We start from the raw sequence: 24,077 nt of genomic DNA on the forward strand, positions 1-24,077 counted from the left end.
CCGGGGAGCCGCTCATCCTCCTGCTTCGGTTCTTGCTCCCTGGGACCTCCGGGGCTCGGCGCTCGGCCCAGGCCGAAAATCAGGGGGGCGTGAGTCCTAGCCCTGACGTCACGGCCTTCCTGCGGCATCCTGGGCTGGTTTTCAGGTCGGCGGAGGTCAGTGCTGCTTGCTAAAGTAGAGGCGATGGCTCAAGGACTAGTAGCCAAGTTCTCCGGAAAGACATCTAGAAGCTTTGACAGCCCCCTCCCGAGGGAGAAATCAGTTAGGTGCATAATGGGATGGGGTAAGGAACGAGACTCGCGTCGCATGTTTTTTGGGGGGAAGGGGGGAGATGAAGTTCCCGATAGTGGGATGTCAAGCATTCTCGGATGTCCTGGCTGGATGTCCACGGGCTCTACATGGAATAACTTGTTGGCCTTGTAAAATGACTCGTTTTGAATGCAGAAGGCACTCGGCTAAGATTGTCGCAGGGCACGTAGCAGGGCAGGAATTAAAGGCATTTGCCTAGGGGCTGGAGTGATAGCACAGCGGGCAGGGCGTTTGCCTTGCACGCCGCCGAACCGGGTTCGATTCCCAGCATCTTATATGGTCCCCCGAGCACCGCCAGGAGTGATTCCTGAGTGCAGAGCCAGGAGTAACTCCTGAGCACTGAAGGGTGTGACCCAAAAAGGAAAAAAAAAAAGGCAGTTGTCTGGTTAAAGAGGAGTCTTCAGGACTTAGGGGGGAGGGAGGATTAGTTTGGGTACTGTAATGGTAATTTAACACGTTGATCTAGAAAACAAAAGAGCACCTCTTTTCAGAAGAGAATGATGCTGTATGTAACAGTATCTTTCCAGGTTCTGAAGAGATACTTTTAGGTAAAGATTTCTCAGCTCAAGTACTAGGTGGGAAATAGAGAGGCCAACTTGGAAGGTCGTCACACACAGACCTGAGATGAAGCCCTGTATGGATAAGAAATGGAACATGAAACATACATGAAACAAGAAGAAATGGCCTCTAAAGTCAACGGGATGGCAGGTTATTTTCTACTAATGTTGCAAACAAAAGTACAGCATTGTCAGACCAGAGTGTTAATACAGCAAGTCAGGCACTTGCTTTGCACATGGTGAACCCGATATTCTATATGGTCTCAAGCAACCCCTAAGCATTGGACAGTTTGGCCCCCAAACAAAGAAAAAACAGCACTGTATTAAACAGGTAACTATAAAGCAGCATAACACTCAGAAAAATATTCTCAATGTTTACTGTTTTAAAGGATTACAATTAATAAAACAAACTTTTATTTTTTTTTAATATTCATGTTTACAGCTGGCAAGTTACCGTGACGTATTCAATATGCCAAAAACAGTAACAACAAGTCTCACAATTTGTTGTGAGACTTACTGGTGCCCGCTCGAGCAAATCGATGAACAATGGGAGGACAGTGACAGTGACATGTTTACAGCCATTTGTGAATTTTCCCATCCTGACCTTTTCTGAAGCAGCCTGTGCTGTTTAAATCTTTTTCTCCCCTGACAATAACTGGGTGGAAAGGCCACTCCCACTAGTGCTCACTTGTGGCTGCTGAAATTTCTGCAGTTCTGGACACTAGGGATGGTGCTTGCTGGGCAGCTATCAGTACCACCCCTGGTCAAACTCAGTATTCTGTACATACCCAGCATAAGCTAGCTCCTGAGTGTCTTGCTGGCCTCTCTTAAAAATTTTTTTAAACAGCAGGTTGCTCCTTCAAGTCCATGTTCTCCTTTGAACATATCTCTCTCTAGCTTGTCTCTTTCTTTGCTTTATTTCTCCACTCTGGAGAAACACGTGTTCTCTCTTGAACACAAATTTCCTCTCTTCCCATTTCATTTTAAGTTTTGTTCAATAAAAACTATCTTGCTCCACTCAAAAAAAAAATTAAGCACCTAAAACTTCAAGTAGTGTTTTATCTATTTGCCTTATAGCTTTTTGCTCCTGTGTGTCTGCTAATCTAATATAAACATGCTTTTAATGATACATATTTGAGATTTCAGGTTACACAGTAACTGTAGTAAATCCTAGTTTTCCCATCAACCTAACCAACCTCAATTATTTTTGGACTACTACCAACACAAAGCTTCTGCCTATCACAAACATATGGCCATACACTCTGAATACTCCAACATTATAGAATACACATCCTGCCTTTAAGTTAGTGTCTTGGCTAGCTGGGCTAGTAGTTCATGCAAGGCCCTAAAGATACAGTGCTTTTCAGATCTTGTAGTGCCTGAGATTACCCAGGCCTACAGTACTTGGGGGCCTTTGTAGCAGCTGTACCCAGAGATTTTCAGGGAATCATGTTGTGCTAGGGATCAAACCAAGGTCTGCCACATGCATGGCATATGTCTTAACCTCTGTACTATCTCTCCAGCCTCAAGCACTATATATATATATATTTTTTTTTGGTCTGGTTGGTTGGTTTTGGGCCACACCAGGATGCTCAGGAGTGATTCCTGGTTCTGCGCTCAGAAGTGACCCCTGGCAGTGCTCAGGGGACCGTATATGGTGCTGAGACTGAACTGTGGCTGTGGCCTCTGCAGATGCTTGCAAGACTCGTACCATCTCCTCCCTCACATCAGCATTATATTTTAAAATATTATTTTAAGCATCTTCTGTATAATCCATTAACAGTTCTGTCTAATATCTAATGGTTTAGACTATCTAGTAAAAATATAAGTAATTTTAGTTTTAGCAAAAGAAAAAAATCCGGTTGACTTAGTATTATTCTAAGCAATCTTATGTTCCATGTAAAACAGACATTGATGGGAAAAGAATTATGCTGTGCAACTAAGAGAATAACACCTAGGCCAGATTGGGCTGAGCACATGTTTTGTATGCAAAAGGTCTGGTTTGATGGGAACAGCCTGGTCCCAAGACCTGATGTGGACCACTGAGATCTGCCTGATGTGACCCCTATAAACATAAACAAATCTCAAAAATCACCTATGATTACATTTAAATTGAAAAAAAAAACCTGGGGACCAGAGTAACAGTACAACAGTACAGTGTGTACGGCATTTGCCTTGTACACTGTGGACCTGGGTTCAGACTTTGGCATTGCATATGGTCCCCCGAATCTGCCAGGAGTGATCCCTTAGTACAGAGCTAGAAGTAAGCCCTAAGCATTGCTAGGTGTGGCCCAAAAAATAATATAAGCAAAAAAACTATCCTTAACCTAAGGGTTGTTTTTTTTTTTTAACATCTTGAAAATGTGCAGGATTGGCAGCAATAAATGTATTTCCTTGATGGAAACATTAAGAGAGATTATAGAGAGGTATCTTCCGAAATGCAGACTATCTGCTTTCCAGTGTTACCTCCTGTCATCATAGACTGGAATGCAGCTGAAAAGAAAAAAATAGAATTCAGTTATTTGAAAATACAAATATTGCTGTCAAACATGTTTATCCGTAGGGCAGACACATAATTAAATGATTCTTCAATGATAATTTAATAATGAAGGTACAAGGGAATCTTCATGAAGAGAAACCTCGAGTAAAATACTGGCAAAGTTACAGAACAAACTAACCTAATAGAGTCATTTAAAAATTGTTTTTACTCAAATTAGAAATGTTTAAATGTTTTAACAACAGTTGTCATTACTTATTAGAGTCTGTTGTCATTACTTATTAGAGTCTGTACTCTAGAGGTAAATATGTAGCTAAGGTCAACAAAAACAAAAAAATGTAATGCCTGGGGCTGGAAACATTACAGCAGGCACTTGCCATGCATGGAGCCAACCTAGATTTAATCCCTGGCACCAACCCACTGGAGTGATTCCTGAGCACAGAGTCACGAGTAAAGGGTTAAGCCCTGAGCAGAACTGGGTGTGGCCCAAAACAAAAATTTACCTAGATGGTAAATGAGGTTCTCAATCCTTATTCTTTTTTTCAAATGCTACTATGAAATTAAAAAAATATATTTGAAACATGAAAACAGTTCCTTGTAAATGCCACTAAACTGAACATTCGCGTAATTTGTTTAAGATATTTAAGGAAGGAATAATAACTCAAGTAAGGCTCTTGTCTTGCATGCAGCCGACTTGGGTTTGGTCCCTGGAACCCCTTGATCCCTTGAGCCCACCAGGAGTAAGCCCGAGCACTGCCAGCTGTGGGCCCAAAAACTAGCAAAGATGTTTTAGGAAGGGCTTAAATATAGTACAGCAGGTAGGTGGCTTGTCTTGCACACAGGTTTGATCATGAACACTGTCGGGTGTGATTCCTGAATGCAAAGCCAGGAGTCGGGCCTGAGCACAGAACACTGCTGGATGTGGCAAAAGAAAAAAAAAAAACTAGACAAAAATGATTATTTTTTGTCTTTAGGCCATACCCAGCAATGCTCAGGGTTTATTCCTGGCTTCCCAGCTTTGTGCATAGAGATCATTCTTGATGGGCAGGCTCAAGGGAACATATGGAATGCTGGGAATCGAACCAAGGAAGGCTGCATGCTGAGCAAAGTTCTCTACCCTCTGTACTGTTTCTCTAACTCCCATGATGTAGATAGATAGATAGATAGATAGATAGAGATATATTTTGCTTTTTGGGTCACACCTGGCAATGCACAGAGGTTACTCCTGGCCCATGCACTCAGGAATTACTCCTGGCGGTGCTCTGGGGACTATATGGGATGCTGGGAATCGAACCCAGATCTGCCGCATACAAGGCAAACGCCCTACCCGCTGTGCTATCACTCCAGCCCCATGATGAATATATTTAAGATAACCTCTAGGATGGTTTTGTAGGAAAGAAGAGCTTCATTACAAAAACAAAAATTCAGACAAGCAGAATTAAAAGAAGGGGCTGATTATATGCAGAATAAATATACATTCATCTTACCTCCCATGTTTTCTAATCCATTTGTCATAGTTTCTTTGATCTGCAAATAAAAAATAAATATTTAGTTCCTTTCCTTTCTAATGCCAAATACTGAATTTGGGGCATCACGAGGGTGAAGCAAGAATTCTACTGCTGAGCCAGATATCAGCTACTAATAGTCTTTAAACCTTAATTTTTCTATTTACGACTTCCCATTTGTGCAAAAGGCAACAGTACTACTTAGCATAGTCTGTCTAAAACAAGCTATTTTTCATTTCATATAAGTAGCCAATAAATACTTCCTATCAATATTTTAAAATGAATTCCTGTTTTCCCTTTATCTGATCTTCAGTTGCTAAAACCCTCTTTTCCAGAAAATATATAAACAGCAGTTAGGGTACATACCTAACTGCTGTGCAAACAGAAAACCACAAAATAGGAGCCAGAGAGATAGTACATTGTGTAGGCATGTGCCCCATATGGCAGACATCCTCATATGGTCCTCTGAGCACCACCAGGAATGACTCCTAAGCACAGCTGTGTACTGTTGAAATGTGGTCCAAAATAGTTATCCCCCTGCCTCCCCAGCCAATTAAATAATGTAAGTACACATACATACACATACACATTTAACTTTGCTTATCATGTGCCGGTTTCAAGAATATCTTAATTTGCTTTTTGGACCTCCCAAGTAGTGATCAGAAAGCCTTGGCCACACTCTCTGCGATGTTCAGCCTTGCAGTGTTTGGGCCACCAGAGCCACACCTAGCAGTGCTTGGGGGGTCTTCAGGACTGTACTGGGTGGTGCTGGGGAGGTAGCAGCAGTGATCAAATTGGGGATCCAGAGCATGCAAAGCATTTAGCCCTGAACCCTGTATTTTCTCCCAGCTTCCTCAGGAATATTTTTTGGTAGTGCTAAGTCTTGAATCTAGGTCTATAAGCCACATCCCCAACTCCTAGAATATCTTTAGTCAAAGTTTCTGGACCTCAGATTACAACTCGCAACTTCCAACAAATAACCAAGAGATATCTCACATACCTCACATGTCCACGGAGGTGCGGAGGTCAAAAACGAAATGTGATAGTAAAGAAATAGGGATATAAGGAGATACATGATTTTTGAGAAAGAACAACTTCTAACATGTGGATTCGATAAATACTGGACAAACTGATGATTATTACAATTGTGAGGGGATCTTTCTTACAGTATCATATAAGAAAAAAAATTTTATACAAAGGGAATAATGCAATTTCTCAATCAGGAGGTTAAAGTCAATGGGGAGGTAGTTCATTTATAATATTCAGTACAATTTAGTTAGAATTTGTATTATGAAATGTATACTATAATAAGTTCATTATAGCAAAAGCATATCAAGTAGCCAGAAAATATTATATAGAAGCAAGTTTTACCTTTAGTTTTCCTTCTTTAAACCACTGACTCAGCTGTAGAATACCAGACTCAAATTTGTCCTTATAATTAAGCACCATAAATCTTTCTCTATAGTAAGGAAGAAAAAAATAATGATCAGAGAGACTGTGGAGGGAATAAGAGAAATTGTAATCAGATTCTTCCAGAGCTCTATTAATCCTTCAACTAATAGAGCTTGGGGCTAGAGAAATAATACAGGAGTTAGTAAAGGCTCTTATCTTGCATGTGGACAACTCCAGTCTAATCCCCAGTATTCTATATGGTCTCCTAAGCACCACTAAGAGTGATCCGAAGCTCAGAGGAAGGAGAAGTCCCTGAGCACTGCTGGGTGTGCCCCCCTCCAAAAAATATTAGAGCTCAGTCACAGTGCCTGATAAGATACAGCTTTAGGGACAGCTCTAGATTTAAGTGTAGATTTCTAATTTTGTCCACCTCGTACAGCTACCCGTGACATATTCAATATGCCCAAAACAGTAACAATAAGTCTCAATTTGTTGTGAGACATTACTGGTGCCCACTCAAGCAAACTGATGAACAATGGGAGGACAGTGCTACAGTGCCACAGTACAGTCCCATCTGGTATTACTCTGTAAGTAAAATTCTTTCCCCAAACTCTGCACTGTAGCACTGTCCTCCCGTTGTTCATCGATTTGCTCAAGCAGGCACCAGTAACGTCTCACAACAAATTGTGAGACTTGTTACTGTTTTTGGTATATTGAATATGTCACAGGGAGCTTGCCAGGCTTTGCCGTGCGGGCGAGATACTCTTGGTAGCTTGCCAGCCTCTCCGAGAGGGGCGAAGGAATCGAACCCAGGTCGGCCGTGTGCAAGGCAAATGCCCTACCTGCTGTACTATCACTCCAGCCTCTCTATGATTTTTTTCAAACAGGGGCCAGCCACTCTCAGTGGCACTGAGGAGAAGGATGGGAGATGTGGCCTGTGGCATGAGTGTTCAGTGTCTAGACTGGAGTTATGGTATTTGGAGTGATACGGGGCACCACCAGGGCTACAGACAGCACTAAGAGGCAAGGCTCTGGGACTTGGGGTCCTTGCACATACCAGACATGTTCTCCATCCCTTTGAGCCATATCCATGACCCTTGTATCTTTGGTTTTTTTTTTTTTTTTTTTGAGGGCTGGAGGCTTGGACCACACCTGGCTATGCTCAGGGCTTATACCTGCCTCTGTGCTCGGGGATCACTCCTGGCAGGGGTGGGGGGTAGAGAACCAGATGGGATGCTGGGGATCAAACACGGGTCAGCCACGGGTAAGGGAAGCACCCTATCCTCTGTACTTTCTCTCTGGCCCCATGTATCTATGATCAACCCTCTTGAATCTGGTAAAAAGGCCAAAGAGTACAACATACCTTGAGATGTTTCTTTCCTTCCTGATTGCCTCTACAGCAGCAGGTAGTGGAGGAGGATATGGGACATCTTTGTTGTACTGAGAAATCTGACCACACAGGATGATGTGGCTATTAGGATTCATCTGTTCAGAGGACAAAAAAAGATTAAACCATAAGATATGGCCCTCTTTTTTTTTTTTTTAAAGTAGAAACAGATTTTATTTGGGGACTTTGAGGAGGGGGAAGAAGGGAGAGAAAGTGAGAGAGAGTAATACGCTCAAGAGAGAATGCAGGCTTCTCCAAAGGTGGAGAGAGTCCCCTACACATATCCTAGAATATATATGAAAGTACATATCTCAGGAGAGAAGATGTAGGCAACACATGTGCTTGGGAACCATAGGTGCTTAGTCACATGGGCATCGATATGAGCCTTTACTATGTTTACTGATTTTATGGCTGCTTCAGTGAAAGCCATCTTAACTTAGTGCCAATTAATTGATTTTTGTTTTGTAGATTCATCCATCTGTATTTAAGAGATTCAGTTTGCTAGACAGTAAGTTCAATCAAAAGAAACAAAGCTAAATCAATCAACAGCAAATAAATTAGCTATAGTCATTGTGTGTTCCTTTTTTGCTTGTTTGGTTTTTGTTTGAGGGCCATGCCCATCTGTGCTCAGGGCTGATTCCTGGCTCTGTGCTCAGGTATCACTCCCAGAAGACTCAAGGGAGTATATGGGGTGCTGGGGATCAAAGCTAGGTCACTGTATGCAAGGCAAGTGTCCTACCCGCTGTATCAATCCAGTCCCTGAGTCATTCCTTTTATTAGTAATAGTAGATTAACTCTTTAGATTTAAATAAACTTCAATTGCAAATAATTTAACATATGGCAAAAGACAATGCAGTGGATATAAAGAACAATGTAAAGAATAATAGTGATATTGGGGCTGGAGCGATAGTACAGTGGGTAGGGCATTTGCCTTGCATGCAGCTGACCCGGGTTCGATCCCCAGCATCCCATATGGTCCCCTGAGCACCGCCAGGAGTAATTCCTGAGTGCATGCACCAGGAGGAACCCCTGAGCATTGCAAAAAGAAAAACAAAAAACAAAAAAAGAATAATAGTGATATTGAGCAGGGGTTGGGGGGTGGGGGGTGATGGGAGGGAACCTGGGACACTGGTGCTGGGAAATGTACATTGGTGGAGGGATGTGTGTTGGAACACTGTATGACTGAAATCCAATCATGAACAGTTTTGTAAGCGTCTATCTCACAGTGATTCAATAAAAGTTTAAAAAAATAGTGATATTGATATTTTTTATAATATTGCCAATAAAAGTATGTTAATACCTACAATCTATATGGAGTCTATAGTCAGGGGCCATGGCTATAGCATTATCTAGTGATGAGTTAGTGACCAGAACATCACCATTTGAATAACAACACTAATTATTTTACAAAGATAAATTACAGAGCAAAGACAAATATTACTGGCAAAGATGCAATGAATGCCCAGTGCAATTCTGCAAGCCAACAAGAGCTTAATACAAGTTCTGTATCCTTGAATTATAATACTGGTCACTGTCACTGTTACTGTCCTCCCGTTGTTCATCGATTTGCTCGACCGGGCCCAGTAACATCTCCATTGTGACAATTGTTACTGTGTTTGGCATATCAAATACGTCCCAGGTATTGCCAGACTTTGTTATGAGGGCGATATACTCTCGGTAACTTGCCAGGCTCTCCGAGAGGGGCAGAGGAATCGAACTCGGGTCGGCCATGTTGGCCGCTTGCAAGGCAAACGCCTTACCTGCTGTGCTATTGCTGCAGCCCATAATACTGGTATCACCACAATTTTTCACAATAAATCTTAAAATTTCAAAGTTTTGTTTTGTTTTTTCTTTCATAGTATCAGCCAAAAGGATGTGTCCAATAGAATGGAATATTCAAATATGAAACAAATCCACACACAACCTGACTTATCACTGTATCACTGATGTCACCACCAACATTGTCGAAGTACACGTCCACTCCAGCAGGGCACAATTCACGGAGCTGCTCTGCCACATTCCCTTTTTTATAATTAATCGCAGCATCAAAGCCCAACTCTGAGGTCAAGAAGAGGCACTTCTCAGGTGTTCCACAAATTCCCACCACTCTGGAACAGCCCAACAAATGGCCAATCTACAGGGGAATGTTTTTGAAAATTAGATTTTCTACTGATCACATTTAAAAGCAAAAAAGTACAATTGGAAGTATGCAAGTTACTCTAAGTGTAGGGAATTTTCATCACAAATTGGGTTAAATTAAAAGGCCTGGGGCCAAAAAGACAGTTCAGCAGGCAGAGTGCCTGCAGGAGGCTCAGGTTAGGTCCCCAGTGCCGTGTGCTCCTCTGATCACCAGGAGTTACTCCCAAACCCAGGCTGGAGCGCAGTCCCTGAACAACACCAGCTGTGGCCTCTAAACAATAAAAAAATAATTTTTAGCTCAAGTGTTAGAACTTAAAACTAAAGAAACTGAGAATAGATACTGTTTCTTTTTTAATGGTTTGGGCAACACCCAGCAGTGTCCAGAGGACCATCTGGGATGCTGGGGATTGAACCGAGGTCGGCGGAGTGCAAGGCAAATGCTCTACCTCTATGCTGTCTCTCTGGCCCCTCTTTTTGTGTTTTGTTGTTGTTGTTGTTGTTGTTGTTTGGTACCAAGGATCAAACCCAGGGCTTTAAACATGAGACATGTTCTACTACTCCTATGCAAAATCTCTACCCCAAAATGTCATTCTTTTTCTAAAAACTGTCTTTTCAAACCTAAGATTGAAAAAAAAAAAAGAACATTCTTAGCTTGATTATTTTAAGTCTCATAGTTTAAAGCTGGTTTTATAACAAGCAGAATCACATTGCAACTACCAGTATCTTGCAATTCACTATTTTTCAGACTTATAAAGGGATTAAAATCACTACTAAAATACAGTGTTTCAGTGGTTTCACACTAAAAGATACTTATTCTAAAAATAATATTTATAAAATTCTAGCAAAATACTATATTCCTAGAAACCAATAAGCACTTTCTTATATGAATCTGCTTTTGTTTGTCTCGGGGTCACATCTGGCTCTGCACTCAGGGATCATGCCTGGGGTATGGTAGAGAACCACTTGAGGTGCCGAGAATTGAACCTAGTTTAGTTGCATGCGATGCAAATGCCTTACTGCTGTACTATGGCTCTAGCCCCTAAAGCTGTCTTTAAATGTGTGCTTTTCTTTTTCATTAATAGAATTCCAGACAGTTACCTGATTTTCTTTCTTATGTTGATTCAAGCAATACTCCAGCATTTACCACGTCTATATAGAACAAGATACAAAAACTCACAACATATTTTATAGCACCGTAGCACTGTCCTCCTGTTGTTCATCGATTTGCTCGAGCGGGCACCAGTAACGTCTCACAACAAATTGTGAGACTTGTTACTGTTTTGGGCATATCAAATACATCACGGGTAGCTTGCCAGACTTTGCCATGCGGGCGAGATACTCTTGGTAGCTCACTGGGCTCTCCAAGAGGGGTGGAGGAATCGAACCCAGGTCAGCTGCGTGCAAGGCAAACGCCCTACTTGCTGTATGATCGCTCCAGCCTAACATATTTTATATTGTGTTCAAAAGAATCTAAGCAGGTAATGATGTGATTTTCTACTAGAAGTGTATAAAATAACAGTACAGATTTTGAAATGTGCCTGTCAAGGTGGTAGGTGAAGGTGGGGCGGGAGGGAGTGTGGAGGGAAGTTGACACTCGGGGTGGAATGGGGTTGAAATACTGTCTGCATAAAACCCAACTATCAGTAACTTTGGCAGAGTCTGGCAAACTCCCCGTGGCGTACCAATATGCCAAATACCAGTAACAATGATGGGTCTCATTCTCCTAAAGAGCCTTGAATATAATCTCAGGACTAGGATGAAGGAGACGTTACTGGGGCCTGCTCGAGGCAATCGACGATTAACAGGATGGTTGTGATTCGTTGTGATCAGTAACTTTCTAAATCATGGCTCTTTCATTAAGTAATTTTTTTTTTGACAGTGACAGTGACAGTGAAAGTAATTATTTTTTAAAATAAAAAGCTTACCTGCCCAGCCAAGGATCCACAGGCACCAGCCGCCCCACTGACAACCATGGTCTGGTTCGATCCAGCAGTGATATGACCTTTTTCCTGTACGCCAAGCAAGGCAGTCAGACCAGGCATACCTATAGCTCCAAGGAAGTATGACAGGTGCCCGTCCACGAGTCTTGGATCTACCTAAAATAAAACACAGACCTTTTTAAAAACAGTACTAGGAGTTTCTGATTTAACACAAGGTAGAGATTAGAATTAGACGCCCCCACCCCAACAATCATCTGTTCAATCTCCAGCATGAAGACAAAACTTTTAAATAGATACTAAAAGCTTAACGAAGTCATAGAGGGACCAATCCCAGCTGCACTGGTGTCCTTAAGAGGAGATATCTGCAGCTCCTTTTTCCCTGCTCATCTAAGGATATAGCCAAATGTCAGCCTTCTGCAAGCTGAAGAGAAGTTTCTGCTGAAAGCCATTTTCAGAACCTCTGTCGCAGACTTCAGTTTTCCACAACTGTAGGAAAACACATTTCTGTAGTACTGCCTCCATGGTAGCTTAAGTAGAATAATGGCTAATATAGCTTAGAATGGCACACCATTCTTCAGGCTTGCTAAATTTCTATAATTGATTACGCAAAGCCAAAAAGTAAAATACAAAAACTAGTGGGGCCGGGAAGATGGTTTAAAGGGTTCTGCTTTGCATGCAAGAGTCCTGGGTTTGATCCGCAACACTCCCACTGATCTTTCTGATCTTTCAAGCACGGTCAGGAGCAACTCTGACACCAAGCTCAGAATAGCCTTGTGCACCAGTGGGGGTGGCCCCAAAATTTAAAAAAAAAAAAAACTCCAAGCAATTCCAAAGTAGATACTTTACCTATATAAAAATAAATTGAACTCTTAACAGTTCTGGAGCGATAGCACAGCAGTAGGGCGTTTGCCTTACAAGGGCCAACATGGCCGACCCGAGTTCAATTCCTCCGCCCCTCTCAGAGAGCCCGGAAGGCTACTGAGAGTATCTCACCCGCACGGCAGAGCCTGGCAAGCTACCCATGATGTATTCGATATGCCAAACACAGTAACAAGTCTCACGATGGAGACGTTACTGGGCCCGCTCGAGAAAATCAATGAACAACGGGAGGACCATGACCGTAACTTAACAGTTCTCATTATAATTTCATGTAACATAAAATTATAAAGAAGGTGGTTTAATGTAATTTCTTGTATTTTACAGAATAAAAAGAAGTGTCTGTTAAACTTTTAAATATTTTACATTTATCTTTACCATGTCCTATCAATTTTTCTTCTTTTATATTTCCCATGTGTGGCTATATTTGTATATTTGTACATGTATATGTGCACTTGGGGGACCGAAGCCAGGGCCACACACATATGATTCCCTGCTTAATCACGTCTCTGGTACCCTGTCTACTTTCTTACCAGCCAAGAGTTTTAAAAAGATATAAACACAACAGTAAAGGTTTTATAACAATCTTTAAGCACTGTAGCACTGTCCTCCAGATGTTCCATCGATTTGCTCAAACGGCACCAGTAATGTCTCCATTGTGAGACTTGTTGTTACTGTTTTTGGCACATTGAATACGCCACAAGGAGCTTGCCAGGCTCTGCCGTGGAGACAGGATACTCTCAGTAGCTTTCTGGGCTCTCCAAGAGGGATGGAGGAATTAAACCCGGGTCGGCCGCGTGCAAGGCAAACACCCTACCTGCTGTGCTATCACTCCAGCCCAACAATCTTTAAGGACTTGAATAATTTTATAAAAAGATAATTACACCGAAAGTAAGATTTACCCCGTTGGTTTGATTTGTAGTTAAATTGCTGCAAAGAAATTAAAATGGCAAGAATAGTACAGCTGCTAATGTGCTTGGCTTGCACGTGACTAACCCATCACCACATATGATCAATTGTTCCCCTGAGCCCCACCAGGAATGATCTATGAGAACAGAGCCAGAAAAGATCCCTAAGCACAGAATTGAGAGTAAATCGCATGGTCCACTGAACACTGTGAGAGTGACCCCTGAGCGCAGAGCTGAGAATAGTTATCTAAGCACTACCATGTATGACTCAAAAACAGAACCAAAACAACAAGAATTATAGGGGGGATATCAGATACTTTATATACCTCACCTTTTCAAGACCATTTCCATCCAGAATAACCCTGGTTTGCCAGGGCCACATAAAACATGTCACAAAATCTCCTTTAGTAAACTGTGTGTGTTTGCTTTCTTCTACAATCCCAATACCTCCGCCATCAGTGACTTGAGACAGCTGCCAGGGTGTTAGATAATCAGCACCAGTGTCCTCATTCATTCTGCAACGCTAAACAAAGAAAATACTAATTAGGATAATTCTTTCAGATAACACTGAACATGTTTACTCATTTACCCAGTGACTATAAAAAGACATAATGTTATAACCTTAGGTACTAGGTTTTAAAAAAAGCAAGAAAGAAAAAGAAAAGCGTTGATGGCAACACAAGATTGTGAAAGTTTTGTTTTTGGCTAAATTTTGTTTTTAAACTTTTCTTTGGAAATAAGATGCACAACCATGGGAGAGTGGGGGGGATTGTTGGAGGGTGGAGATATCAGAGAGTCCAATTGGGGGCTGGAATCTACTTGGGAACTCCTTCACCCCACACCTTTGCAAAGGGCGCATCTATAAGCCAGAGGTGGCAGAAGGGAAGGGAACAAGATCAAAGTGTCCTTTCCAGTCTGGATGTCCTTCAGGCACTGAACTGCATCTGATTATGATGATGTCCAAGTCAGCTCCAAAGCCCTTGGAAGTTGTAGTCCACTCACCCAGCAGTACCTGCACGGACAGAGTGGGGCGTAGAGAAAGATGAACATGCACTGAATGAGGATGGGAGAGGTGCAGTCGGCACTAGAACCCTTTGGCAACTTGAGAAGGGTCTGTGGCTACAGGCCTGGACATGCGCAGTAGACATAGACATGTCGGTCAAATGGATGACTCCGAGAGAAGTGGCAGTGGCTGTCAGGAAATGGCCACTGCTTGGTGGTCCCTAACTTCAATAAGAGGTGGCTATGGAAAGGCCTAGAACCAATGGCAGTTATGAACCTCGTGCCTTTTTCTTAGCACCGGAGGGTGGAGCTCTCCTGCTAGATCCATTTCCTGAGGCCTCTCCAGTGAGGATGCTGCTGCTTGAAGGCCCCTGGGCCATCCTCAAGGAGGCTGAGGGAGAAGAGAAGCCAGCAGATCTGGGGCAATCCTTGCACTATGCCCTTCCTCCCTCTCCCCCTGCCCAGCTTCAACAGGGCAGAGAGAAGACAGGGGAAGGGAAAGGCCAGAGTGACATCTTGTTTCTGCGTTCTGGGCAGTGGACCCCCTCCTCCCTGGCAGAAGAGAAGGATTCAGAACGGCTTTTCCTCAGGGTGGCGGATAACTGTTATCTCCTTGTTCTTGAAGTTCCCCCCAGGTTCTCTTTGGGGTGCCACGTTGGTCAGAAGCAGCATATTCTGAGATGGCGGGGATGGTGAATGCTCAGGGATGACTGGGTACCTCTTGGTCAGCTACAGAGAACGCGAATGAGGAACATGTGGCCGAGGCAAGCAGCAGTGAACCTAACGAAGCTCACTAAGTCCTTGTGGCAGGGGAAGCCCCCTGGAACAGGAGAGCTGGGTGAGTGCTACCAGCGGGAGGCGCCTGACAACGCTGAGACAGAAGCTGACATTGGCAGAGTAGGCAGCCAGGACCAGAGTGTCCCCACTGATGGAGGGGTTCCAGTAGGTCAGGGCCACCAAGAAGCGGGGTGCTGAGTGCAGGCCAATGCAGAAGAGCCACGGGTAGTGTGGGGGCCCCTCCCCGCCGAATGCATGCCAGGTGATGGGGCAGCCAGGCTGTGGCAGCGCAGGTGTGTGCAGGCGGACCCCTAGACGCAGCCCATGCTAGGCTGGGGGCGTAGGCAGAATTTCTTTTTTGTTTTGTGTTTGGGGTCACACCCAGTGGTGTGCAGGGCTTACTCCTGCCTCTATGTTCAGGGGTCACTCCTGGCAGGGCTCAGGGGACCTTAGATGGTGTCAAGAATCAGACCAGGGTCGAAGATGTGCAAGGCAAGCATCCCTGTACTATCTCTCCAGCCATCAATAAATCTCCTTTAGAGCACCAGAGGTGAGTCTACGCCTTTCAAAAAGAGACCCAACTAGAACAAAAGTCTAGCATAGAGTTTATCTGATAAAACAGGTCAATTGAGAGAATTTCTGCTATGGATGAAGTATTTTCAAGTTTTACTTATACTGGGAAGTGATCTAGACCTGTACTTCTCAATATGGGGGCCAGATGGCTCCCTGTGGCCACCCAGGATATGCCAAGGGGCTCACAGATGAAAACCAAGTTCGTGGAGACCACAGCACAAGCCTAGGGGGCCGACCGATAGAAGGAGGGTGACAGGAAAGAAACAAGTTCAGAAAGAGGCCCCAAGTTGGAAAAAGGCTGACTAATCTAGACATTTGGAAGAAACTGATTAATCACACATGCTACTATTACAAAAGCATTCATCTACAAAATTCCTTAATAACATGAATAAAAACAAAGGAAATATGTCATTCACAGGCACCGAGACATGAAGACTCAAATATTAATCATGAGGTCTACACAACAAAACTCATGTGTAATGTGAAATCTCACAAAAGTAAAATTATTTTTCACTGTCACAAAAAGCCTAATTCTTACCATGTAAGGATCCACAGAAAGATAAAGAGTTCTAGCTTTTATTTGTCCTTCGTTGACATTATCAGGCAAGTTTACTTCTTCCATTCTAAAATTTTCTGCCACTGGATTGCCATTTTTCCCTGAAACAGTAAACAAAAAATATAAATTAAAAAAGTCACTTTCCTATACAATTACTTATTATTCTTTCAAAAGATACTCTAGGGGTTGGACAAATAGTACACGGGTTAAGGCACTTGTCTTGCATTCAGCCAGTTCCAGTTAGATCCCTGATATCCCATATAGTTTCCTGAGCACTTCCAAGAGTGAACACTGCCAACCTCTGCACACAGAGTCAGGAATAAGCCCTGAAAAACAGCTAGATGTAGCACACGTGTACACACAAACACACTATAAATAATATATATACATATATTCTACTATCTAAATTAGTGTCTTCCTACTATAATTTCCCACGTTGACATCATATTACTCTTTGTCCCTCCATTTGTACTTATAGTATCAAAGATCAGAGATGTTCATCTATCACAGACAGGTACATACCAGGACGGGAATTCAATACCACTCTCTGTACAATCATTGCCTTGTTTGTCCAGTGGTCTCAGAAAGATCTGTATAAAACCAGTCCTGTGAACAGAATTTTTTTAAGATAATAAACAAGAGCTTTTACGATTTTTTAAAAAGCAGAACACTTGTATTTCTGGGGCTGGAGCGATAGCACAGCGGGTAGGGCGTTCGCCTTACACGCGGCCAACATGGCTGACCCGAGTTCGATTCCTCCGCCCCTCTCGGAGAGCCCGGCAAGCTGCCGAGAGTATTCGATATGCCAGACACAGTAACAACAAAGTCTCCAATGGAGACGTTACTGGGCCCGCTCGAGCAAATCGACGATCAACGGGAGGGCCTTTACCTTTTACTTGTATTTCTGAACAAGGAAAAAATGAATACTTAAAGTCCAAAAATGATAGTGTCTCCTATCAGAAAATGGCCCTGAAACAAATACAAAAAGAAAGTCTAATTTCTTTTTTTAGGGGACCCATACCAGTCAGTGCTCAGGGCAGACTCCTGGCTCATACTCAGGGATCAGTCCAAGCAGGGGACCTTATGCTGTGTCATGGGTCAAACCCAGGTCAGCTATGTGCAAGGGAATTGCCTTACCAGCTGTATTATCTCTCTGACCTCTAAATCTAATTTTTGGTTAATAAAAAAAAGTTTATTGAAAACTGAATGGGGCAAAATGTTTCTGGTCTCATATGATTCAATCACACTCACTTTTATATGCCATCATGAGAAAGTATCCTACTGTGGCTTGATTGAAAGAAAACAACATGATATACTCCAGAGCTAGACAACTAATCCAATAGGCAAAATAAAAACACTAGCTGCTTAAATGAAATGTAATCAAATTTTCAAAAATTCTTTCCTTTATCAAAATGGAAATTATTTGTAGTTTTGCTGATTACAAGAGTAGCACCTCAAAAACATTATCACTTTAGAGACAAAGTGGTTCAGGGTAAGTGCATGTGTTACTTGCAGGAAGCCCAGGTTCAATTTCCAGCATTGAATGAGCCCCTGAGCACTTCTAGGAGCAGCACCCAGTCCCCTCTCTCCCAGTACAAAACTGGGATTAGCCCCTGAGCACCAACAGTAAAATAAACAAATTAAATTAAATCATCACCTTATAGGAAGTTATTTAATATAGAACACAAACAAACAAACACTGTCCTCCCGTTGTTCATTGATTTGCTCGAGCAGGCCCAGTAACGTCTCCATTGTGAGACTTGTTACTGTGTTTGGCATATCCAATATGTCATGGATAGTTTGCCAGGCTCTGCTGTGCAGGCAAGATACTCTCGGTAGCTTGCCAGGCTCTCCGAGAGAGGCGGAGGAATCAAACCCGGCTCAGCCCGGCTGGCTGCGTGCAAGGCAAACATCCTACCGCTGTGCTATCACTCCAGCCATAGAAAGGCTAAACAAATAAAGGGTCCGCTTATTCTGTGTTTACAATCCGAGTTAATAAAAGAGGGACTGGAGAGACAGTACGGGGTTAAGGCACTTCCCCTGTATGCAGCCAATCCCAGTTCAATCCCTCATACTGCATGGTCCCCAGCACAGTACTGGCCAAAAACAACCAAAAAGGACAGAATAACTGAACAGAGACTTTGTCAAAGATGGTATTGACCGATACGCACACGGTCAATTATGGGCAATTTCTGTTAAATGCTCATATCAAAACAAACTTGAAAAGGGGTTTGAGACATAAGGGACACATGGTCCTTTGGTCCTCCCATATGTCCTTCAAGCACTGAAGGAAGGAAGGGAAGGCAGCGGGTGGGAATATGACGTAAGTGGTAAATCATATGTTTAGCATGTGTGAATCCTAAATTCAGTCCCTTGCTCCACACAGCTTTCCCATTTGTTGTTTCGTCAGAAACAACAAATGCTGGTGAGTTATAGTGTTATACACCATAAACTGATTCAATCTTATGGAAAGCAGAGCAGGGCCTTCTCAAAATATTCAAAATAGATCTACCATAAGACCCAGCAATCCCAGTCCTACATATCTATCCAAGGACGCAAAAGCATTGATCTAACTCCTACATACATTCATTTACAGTTCTACTTACAATAGTCAAGAGGTGGAAACAAGCCAAGTGCCCAGTAATATGCATATGGATAAAGATGTGTTTTATTTAGACATAACGGAACACTACAAGAAAAAAACCTTGCCTTTTGCTCGAACAGGGATGGAGCTGGAGGGACACATGGCATGCTAAGTAAGCCAGAAGGAAAACAACAAACAATGAGTGGTTTCACTCATATGAAGGATATAAAGACTCAAAGGGAATAAAAACCAAGTGAAAGCGATCACTTGGTTCTGATCTCAGATTAGCATGGGGAAGGAGATTGCAAGGGTGGAGGGGGTCTAATGGACTACAGCAGATGGAGACATATTGGTGCTTTGGGAAAAATATGGTAACATATATTTGAAGAACTAGAAAGCAGTGCCAATTAGGAATAATAGTATTGTCACAACACAGAGTACTAATCACTATACAATCACGGGCTAGAGCGATAGCACAGCCGTAGGGTGTTGCCAGCCCAGACGAGCCGGGTTCGATTCCTCCGCCCCTCTCGGAGAGCCCAGCAAGCTACCGAGAGTATCATACCAGCACGACAAAGCCTGGCAAGCTACCTGTGACGTATTCAATATGCCAAACACAGTAACAAGTCTCACAATGGTGACGTTACTGGGCCCGCTCGAGCAAATCGATGAACAATGGGAAGACAGTGACAGTGACAGTATTGTCAATCGATGTAACCTCAATAAAAAATTAATTAAAAAATAACATGTCTGATGCTAATGGCATTCCCTAAAATAACATAAGAATCTGCAACGCATTGCTTCTTTGATCTTTTTTTGGGAGTTTCTGCTTTTTTGTTTTGGTTTGGTTTTCAGACCACACCTGGCAATACTCAGGGCCTACTCTAGGTTCTGAGCCCAGGTATCAGTTCTAGCAGGGGAGGAGGACCATTTGGGGCTGGGGGACTGGGGAATGGAACCTGGGTTGGCCAGGTGCAAGGCTAGCACCCTACCCACTGTACTATGTCCCCAGACCCCCAGCCCTGTTGTTTCTTTACTTTCTCTCTCCCCTTCCCTTGTTGTCCTTTAAATGTTCCCAGTGGGAGGTGTCACTTCTTTGCTGTGTACAGAAGATCAAACATTTATTTGAGGAGTCACAATGGCAGTGTTGCTGGGGCCTGCAGTTGGGTGACACGGGACAGTGCCAGAGACCTAACTCACTGACTCATACATGCAAGGAAGACCCACATCTCAGAGCCCTTTCTTAGCTTTTTAAATATATTTATTATCTCACCATTGAATGGTTAGTTGGCCTCAATATCCGTTCTTTCCTTCCAAACAGAAAGTTGCCCAGTTAAATAGTTGCATTCCCGAAAATGAATATAGTACAGCAGGTAGGGTGTTTGCTTTGCATGTGGCCCACCTGGGTTCAATCCCCGGCATCCCATATAGTGCCCCGAACACTGCCAGGAGTAATTCCTGAGTGCAGAGGCAGACATAATTCCTGAGCATCACTAGATGTGACCCAAAAAAAAAAAAAGTTGCATTCCCACTTAAAGTAATCCCAGACATTATCCCATTTCACCTAACAATTCCTCAATTCTGCATCTTCAGTAACAAGCTTTTTGAATATAAAACCTATGCCATTATTATACCTGAAACAATTCATAGTAAAGGCCATCCTCAACTTTATCTAATACTAGTGCATATTCAAATTTTGACTTATTCAAATATGTCTAGTTACATTTTTTTTTGCTGGTTTTGTTCTGTTTGGGAGGAGGGGGCACACATGGCAGTGTTCAGGGCACCATAAGCAGTGTTAGGATTCAAGCCACTGTCACAAACACAGCTGCTTGCAGGGCAAGAGCCTTAACCTCTGTACTCTTTCTCCAGTGCAAATATATTCTGTCCTCTGAGCCATACCCAATGGTGTCCAAGGCTAAGCAGTATAGGGTGAGGCTTTCTGCACACCAAACTGGGGTGAAGATAGAAGCAAGTCTTTATTTACTGACATTAAGCCCTCCCGTTTTGCCTAGTATGGTATCAAGTGAGTTCCTCGCTAGTGTTAAGGATCGGGGCAGGGCAGATAGTTCAAAGGGCTGGAGCTCAGGCATTGGGGAGGCCTGAGTTCCTTCCCGACACAGCAAGGTCTCCCAAGCACTGCACTGTAGAAGGAGTCCCTGTAGACCACAAAGTGTGACCCCAAAACTGAAAAAAATAAAGGCAACAAAGAAAGAAGAAACTAGCTGGAAAGCTAGTACAGCAGAAAAGGGGCTTGCTTTGCAGACAGTGACCTGGGTTGGACACCCGACACCCTATAGGTTCCTAGGTGTGATACCTGAGCGCAGAACCAGGAGTAAGTCCTGAGCACCACCACTGGGTGTGGTTCAAAAACCAAAGGAAAAAAGAAAACTTGATCAACAGTCAACTGGGAAAGTCACGCTGGTGGAGGTCACGAGGTACCCTTGCAGCCCAGAGTAAGAGAAAGGTCAGGGACAGGATGAGACCCAGCCAGACTCTCGACACAAGTTCCCTGGCAGTCTTTTCCTGAACATGCTCCCCACCCCTTCAACTGGGCTTTCTCATCACCGGCTCATTTAGCCAAGAGCTTTGGCACTAAAATGTGTGAGTCTCCAGGACCTCCTCCTCGATCCCTGCTACGCCGTGGCTGGTCCCTGCGTGGCTCTTCTACTCTATCTCAGTGACCTCACAACTCATGGAAGTTCCTTTATAAAAGCCTACAGCTACAGCCCAGAATTTCCGAACTACCTCTACTAAGCGCTCCAGAGGACAGGAATCGTGTGTTCGCTCTCATGAATGGTATATGTCCACTCTCCAAGCCTGGTACAGAGTCGGTGCTCCAAAAAAATATGAGCTGGATGTTCCCGAAGCCCCGGATTTTGTCCAAAATTGAGAATGCTGACTCCCGCCCTCCCAGGCCAGCGCAAAAAAAGAAAAGAAAAAGAAAAGAAACTTAAAAACAAAAACAAAGACCTGTGGCTGCTTCTCCTCCTGCACGCCCTCTGCAAAGTGTCCTAACGCCTGCGCCCCCGGCTGCTCCCGGAGGAAGTCAGGAAGCCAAAGCCTGCAGTGTAGGCTTCCTCGGGCTTGCTGGCCTGAGCCCCGCAGCCCCTCGCCTGTCACTCACCGCCACGGAGCAAGAGAGGAAATCTCGCGCGGTTTGAGGGTCTGCGGGGGGCGTGCGGCGCAACTTGGACTTCCGACCTCAGGGCGCAGACGCACCAGTAGGCGTCGGCTCGCGGCCCGGTCCCGCCCACGAGGAGGGCTTCTGGGGTTTGGGCACGAATCCTGGAGCGGTACGTATCTGCGAGAGGCGGGGATGGGGCGGAACTTCCAGGGAGAGTCACCTGATTGGTCAAAAGAGTTTTAGAAAGTTGCCCTTGAACTAGGGCTCTCTTACTGCCTAGACCCTTAGGAACTATTCATTAAGCCCTAAGCAGTGAATTCACTTCCAGCTGTTAGTCCTTGAAGGAATATTATTAGTTCTTTACGAGCTTCTTCCTTAAGTTCGGATTGAAAATTTGCTATGAAAGAAGTCCATTCTAGTATAGCCCTTCTTTATGTAAAGGAAGGAACTAAGATTCACAGAATTTATGTGATTGGATCTCTCCCCACCTGTCTGCTGGTTGGGACTTGAGCTGGAATACAAACTCTCTTCAGGCTATTAGGCCAGAACTCTTTCTGAGTCTTTTCTGTTACCAGAATCCCAAATTCCTCAAAAGATGGATTACCTTGGATGGGCTGATTTTTATTTTCCACTGATTTGGTTTTGTTTCTGTTTTTGAGCCACACCCGGCGGTGCTCAGGGGTTGCTTCTGGCTCTGCACTCAGAAATCAATCCTGATTCAGGAGACCATATGGGATGCCGGGAATCGAACCCAGTTCGGCTTGTGGAAGATAACCACCGATGCCTGCTGTACTATTGCTCATGTACCTCCACTGATTTATTTTTTTCTTTCTTTAATCTTTTATTATTATTGTTATTATTATTATTATTTTGCTTTTTTGGGGTCACACTCAGCGATGCGCAGGGGTTACTCCTGGCTCTGCACTCAGGAATCACTCCTGGTGGTACTCAGGGGACCATATGGAATGCTGGAAATTGAACCCATGGTTGACCGTGTGCAAGGCAAACGCCCTATCCGCTGTACTCCAGCCCCTAATCTCTTCTTTTAAAACTTTTTTTTAATTGAGGTTTTGTGATTTACAGTATGTTTAATGACGGTTTCCCCATGTACGTAATTCCAATACCTAACCCACACCAGTGTACCTACCCGGCTCCCCTAAGGATCCCAACACCGCTAACTTTCATCACAAACCCCCAGTGGATTCAGTTCATTTCTCCCATCGTGTTGCCTTTGGCCCCTTATTGTTACCTTCCTGTGTATCTTTAAGTCCCGCCTATGAGAGAGATCATTCCATACCTCTCTTTCCTTCTGACTGACTTCACTCTGATTACCTTCTTTACTGTGAAACTGGGTTCAGCAAGGTTATTCCCAGGACAGTTTCAATTCCCCCAGGGACTTCAAACCCTGAGAGAGACTATTCAGAATTAATTAGGTGAAAAAATTGCTCTTGATATTGTTTTCATGTCCTTGCAAATGGCCCAGCAAAACTCATGGTATTCAGTAGCTGAAAGGTGATTAGAATATCAAGCAAGGGGTATAAGAGTCATGATAAAAAGGAGTGCCTTTATCTTTAAATTCCTAAAAAGTTTAGAGAATTTTTGAAATTTGTGTGTGTAAAAAAAATAGGCTAAAGAAGAAGAAGAAGGAGGAGGAGGAGGAGGAGGAGGAGGAGGAAGAAGAAGAAGAAGAAGAAGAAGAAGAAGAAGAAGAAGAAGAAGAAGAAGAAGAAGAAGAAGAAGAAAAGAAAGAACTGAAGGACCCAAAAAACTGGAAGTTGAGCTCCCGTGTGACCCAGCAATACCACTTCTGGGAATGTATCCTGGAAGCACAAAAATACACAGCAGAAATGTCATCTGCATTTCTATGTTCATTATAGCACTATTCACAATAGCCAGAAGCTAGAAACCGGGTATTGTAACTGGATAAAGAAACTAGGGTACATCTACA

General features: G+C 43.4%; 1 protein-coding gene across 4 annotated transcripts; it reads right to left on the minus strand.

Moving 5' to 3' along the window:
* Positions 1-1,227: 1,227 nt before the first annotated feature.
* Positions 1,228-22,237, minus strand: PTGR2 (prostaglandin reductase 2). Of its 4 annotated transcripts, none has more exons than XM_056133615.1 (10): positions 22,119-22,237; positions 16,941-17,024; positions 16,401-16,519; positions 13,842-14,033; positions 11,712-11,882; positions 9,572-9,781; positions 7,624-7,745; positions 6,240-6,327; positions 4,851-4,890; positions 1,228-3,359 (listed from the first exon to the last, which is right to left on the minus strand). In XM_056133615.1, the coding sequence occupies exons 2-10, from the start codon at positions 16,975-16,977 to the stop codon at positions 3,283-3,285; spliced, it is 1,056 nt and encodes a 351-aa protein (XP_055989590.1). In that variant the 5' UTR covers positions 16,978-17,024; positions 22,119-22,237; the 3' UTR covers positions 1,228-3,282. The 4 variants fall into 4 exon arrangements, with proteins under 4 accessions (XP_055989590.1, XP_055989592.1, XP_055989593.1 ...); XM_056133617.1 differs by having other exon boundaries at positions 22,130-22,220; XM_056133618.1 differs by lacking the exon at positions 22,119-22,237 and adding an exon at positions 21,976-22,105.
* Between the last annotated feature and the right edge of the window lie 1,840 nt (positions 22,238-24,077).

The sequence above is a fragment of the Sorex fumeus genome, unplaced genomic scaffold (assembly GCF_029834395.1).
Source record: "Sorex fumeus unplaced genomic scaffold, SorFum_2.1 ptg000098l, whole genome shotgun sequence".
Taxonomy (NCBI): Eukaryota; Metazoa; Chordata; class Mammalia; order Eulipotyphla; family Soricidae; genus Sorex; species Sorex fumeus.

Coding starts and splice junctions, on each gene's coding strand:
- PTGR2 (XM_056133615.1), bottom strand. CDS start 16,977: ATGATTGTACAGAGAGTGGTATTGAATTCCCGTCCTG. Junction 9,782..11,711: donor GTGGATCCTTGGCTGGGCAG/GTAAGCTTTTTA, acceptor ATTCCCCTGTAG/ATTGGCCATTTGTTGGGCTG. Junction 3,360..4,850: donor TGGATTAGAAAACATGGGAG/GTAAGATGAATG, acceptor TTTTCTTTTCAG/CTGCATTCCAGTCTATGATG.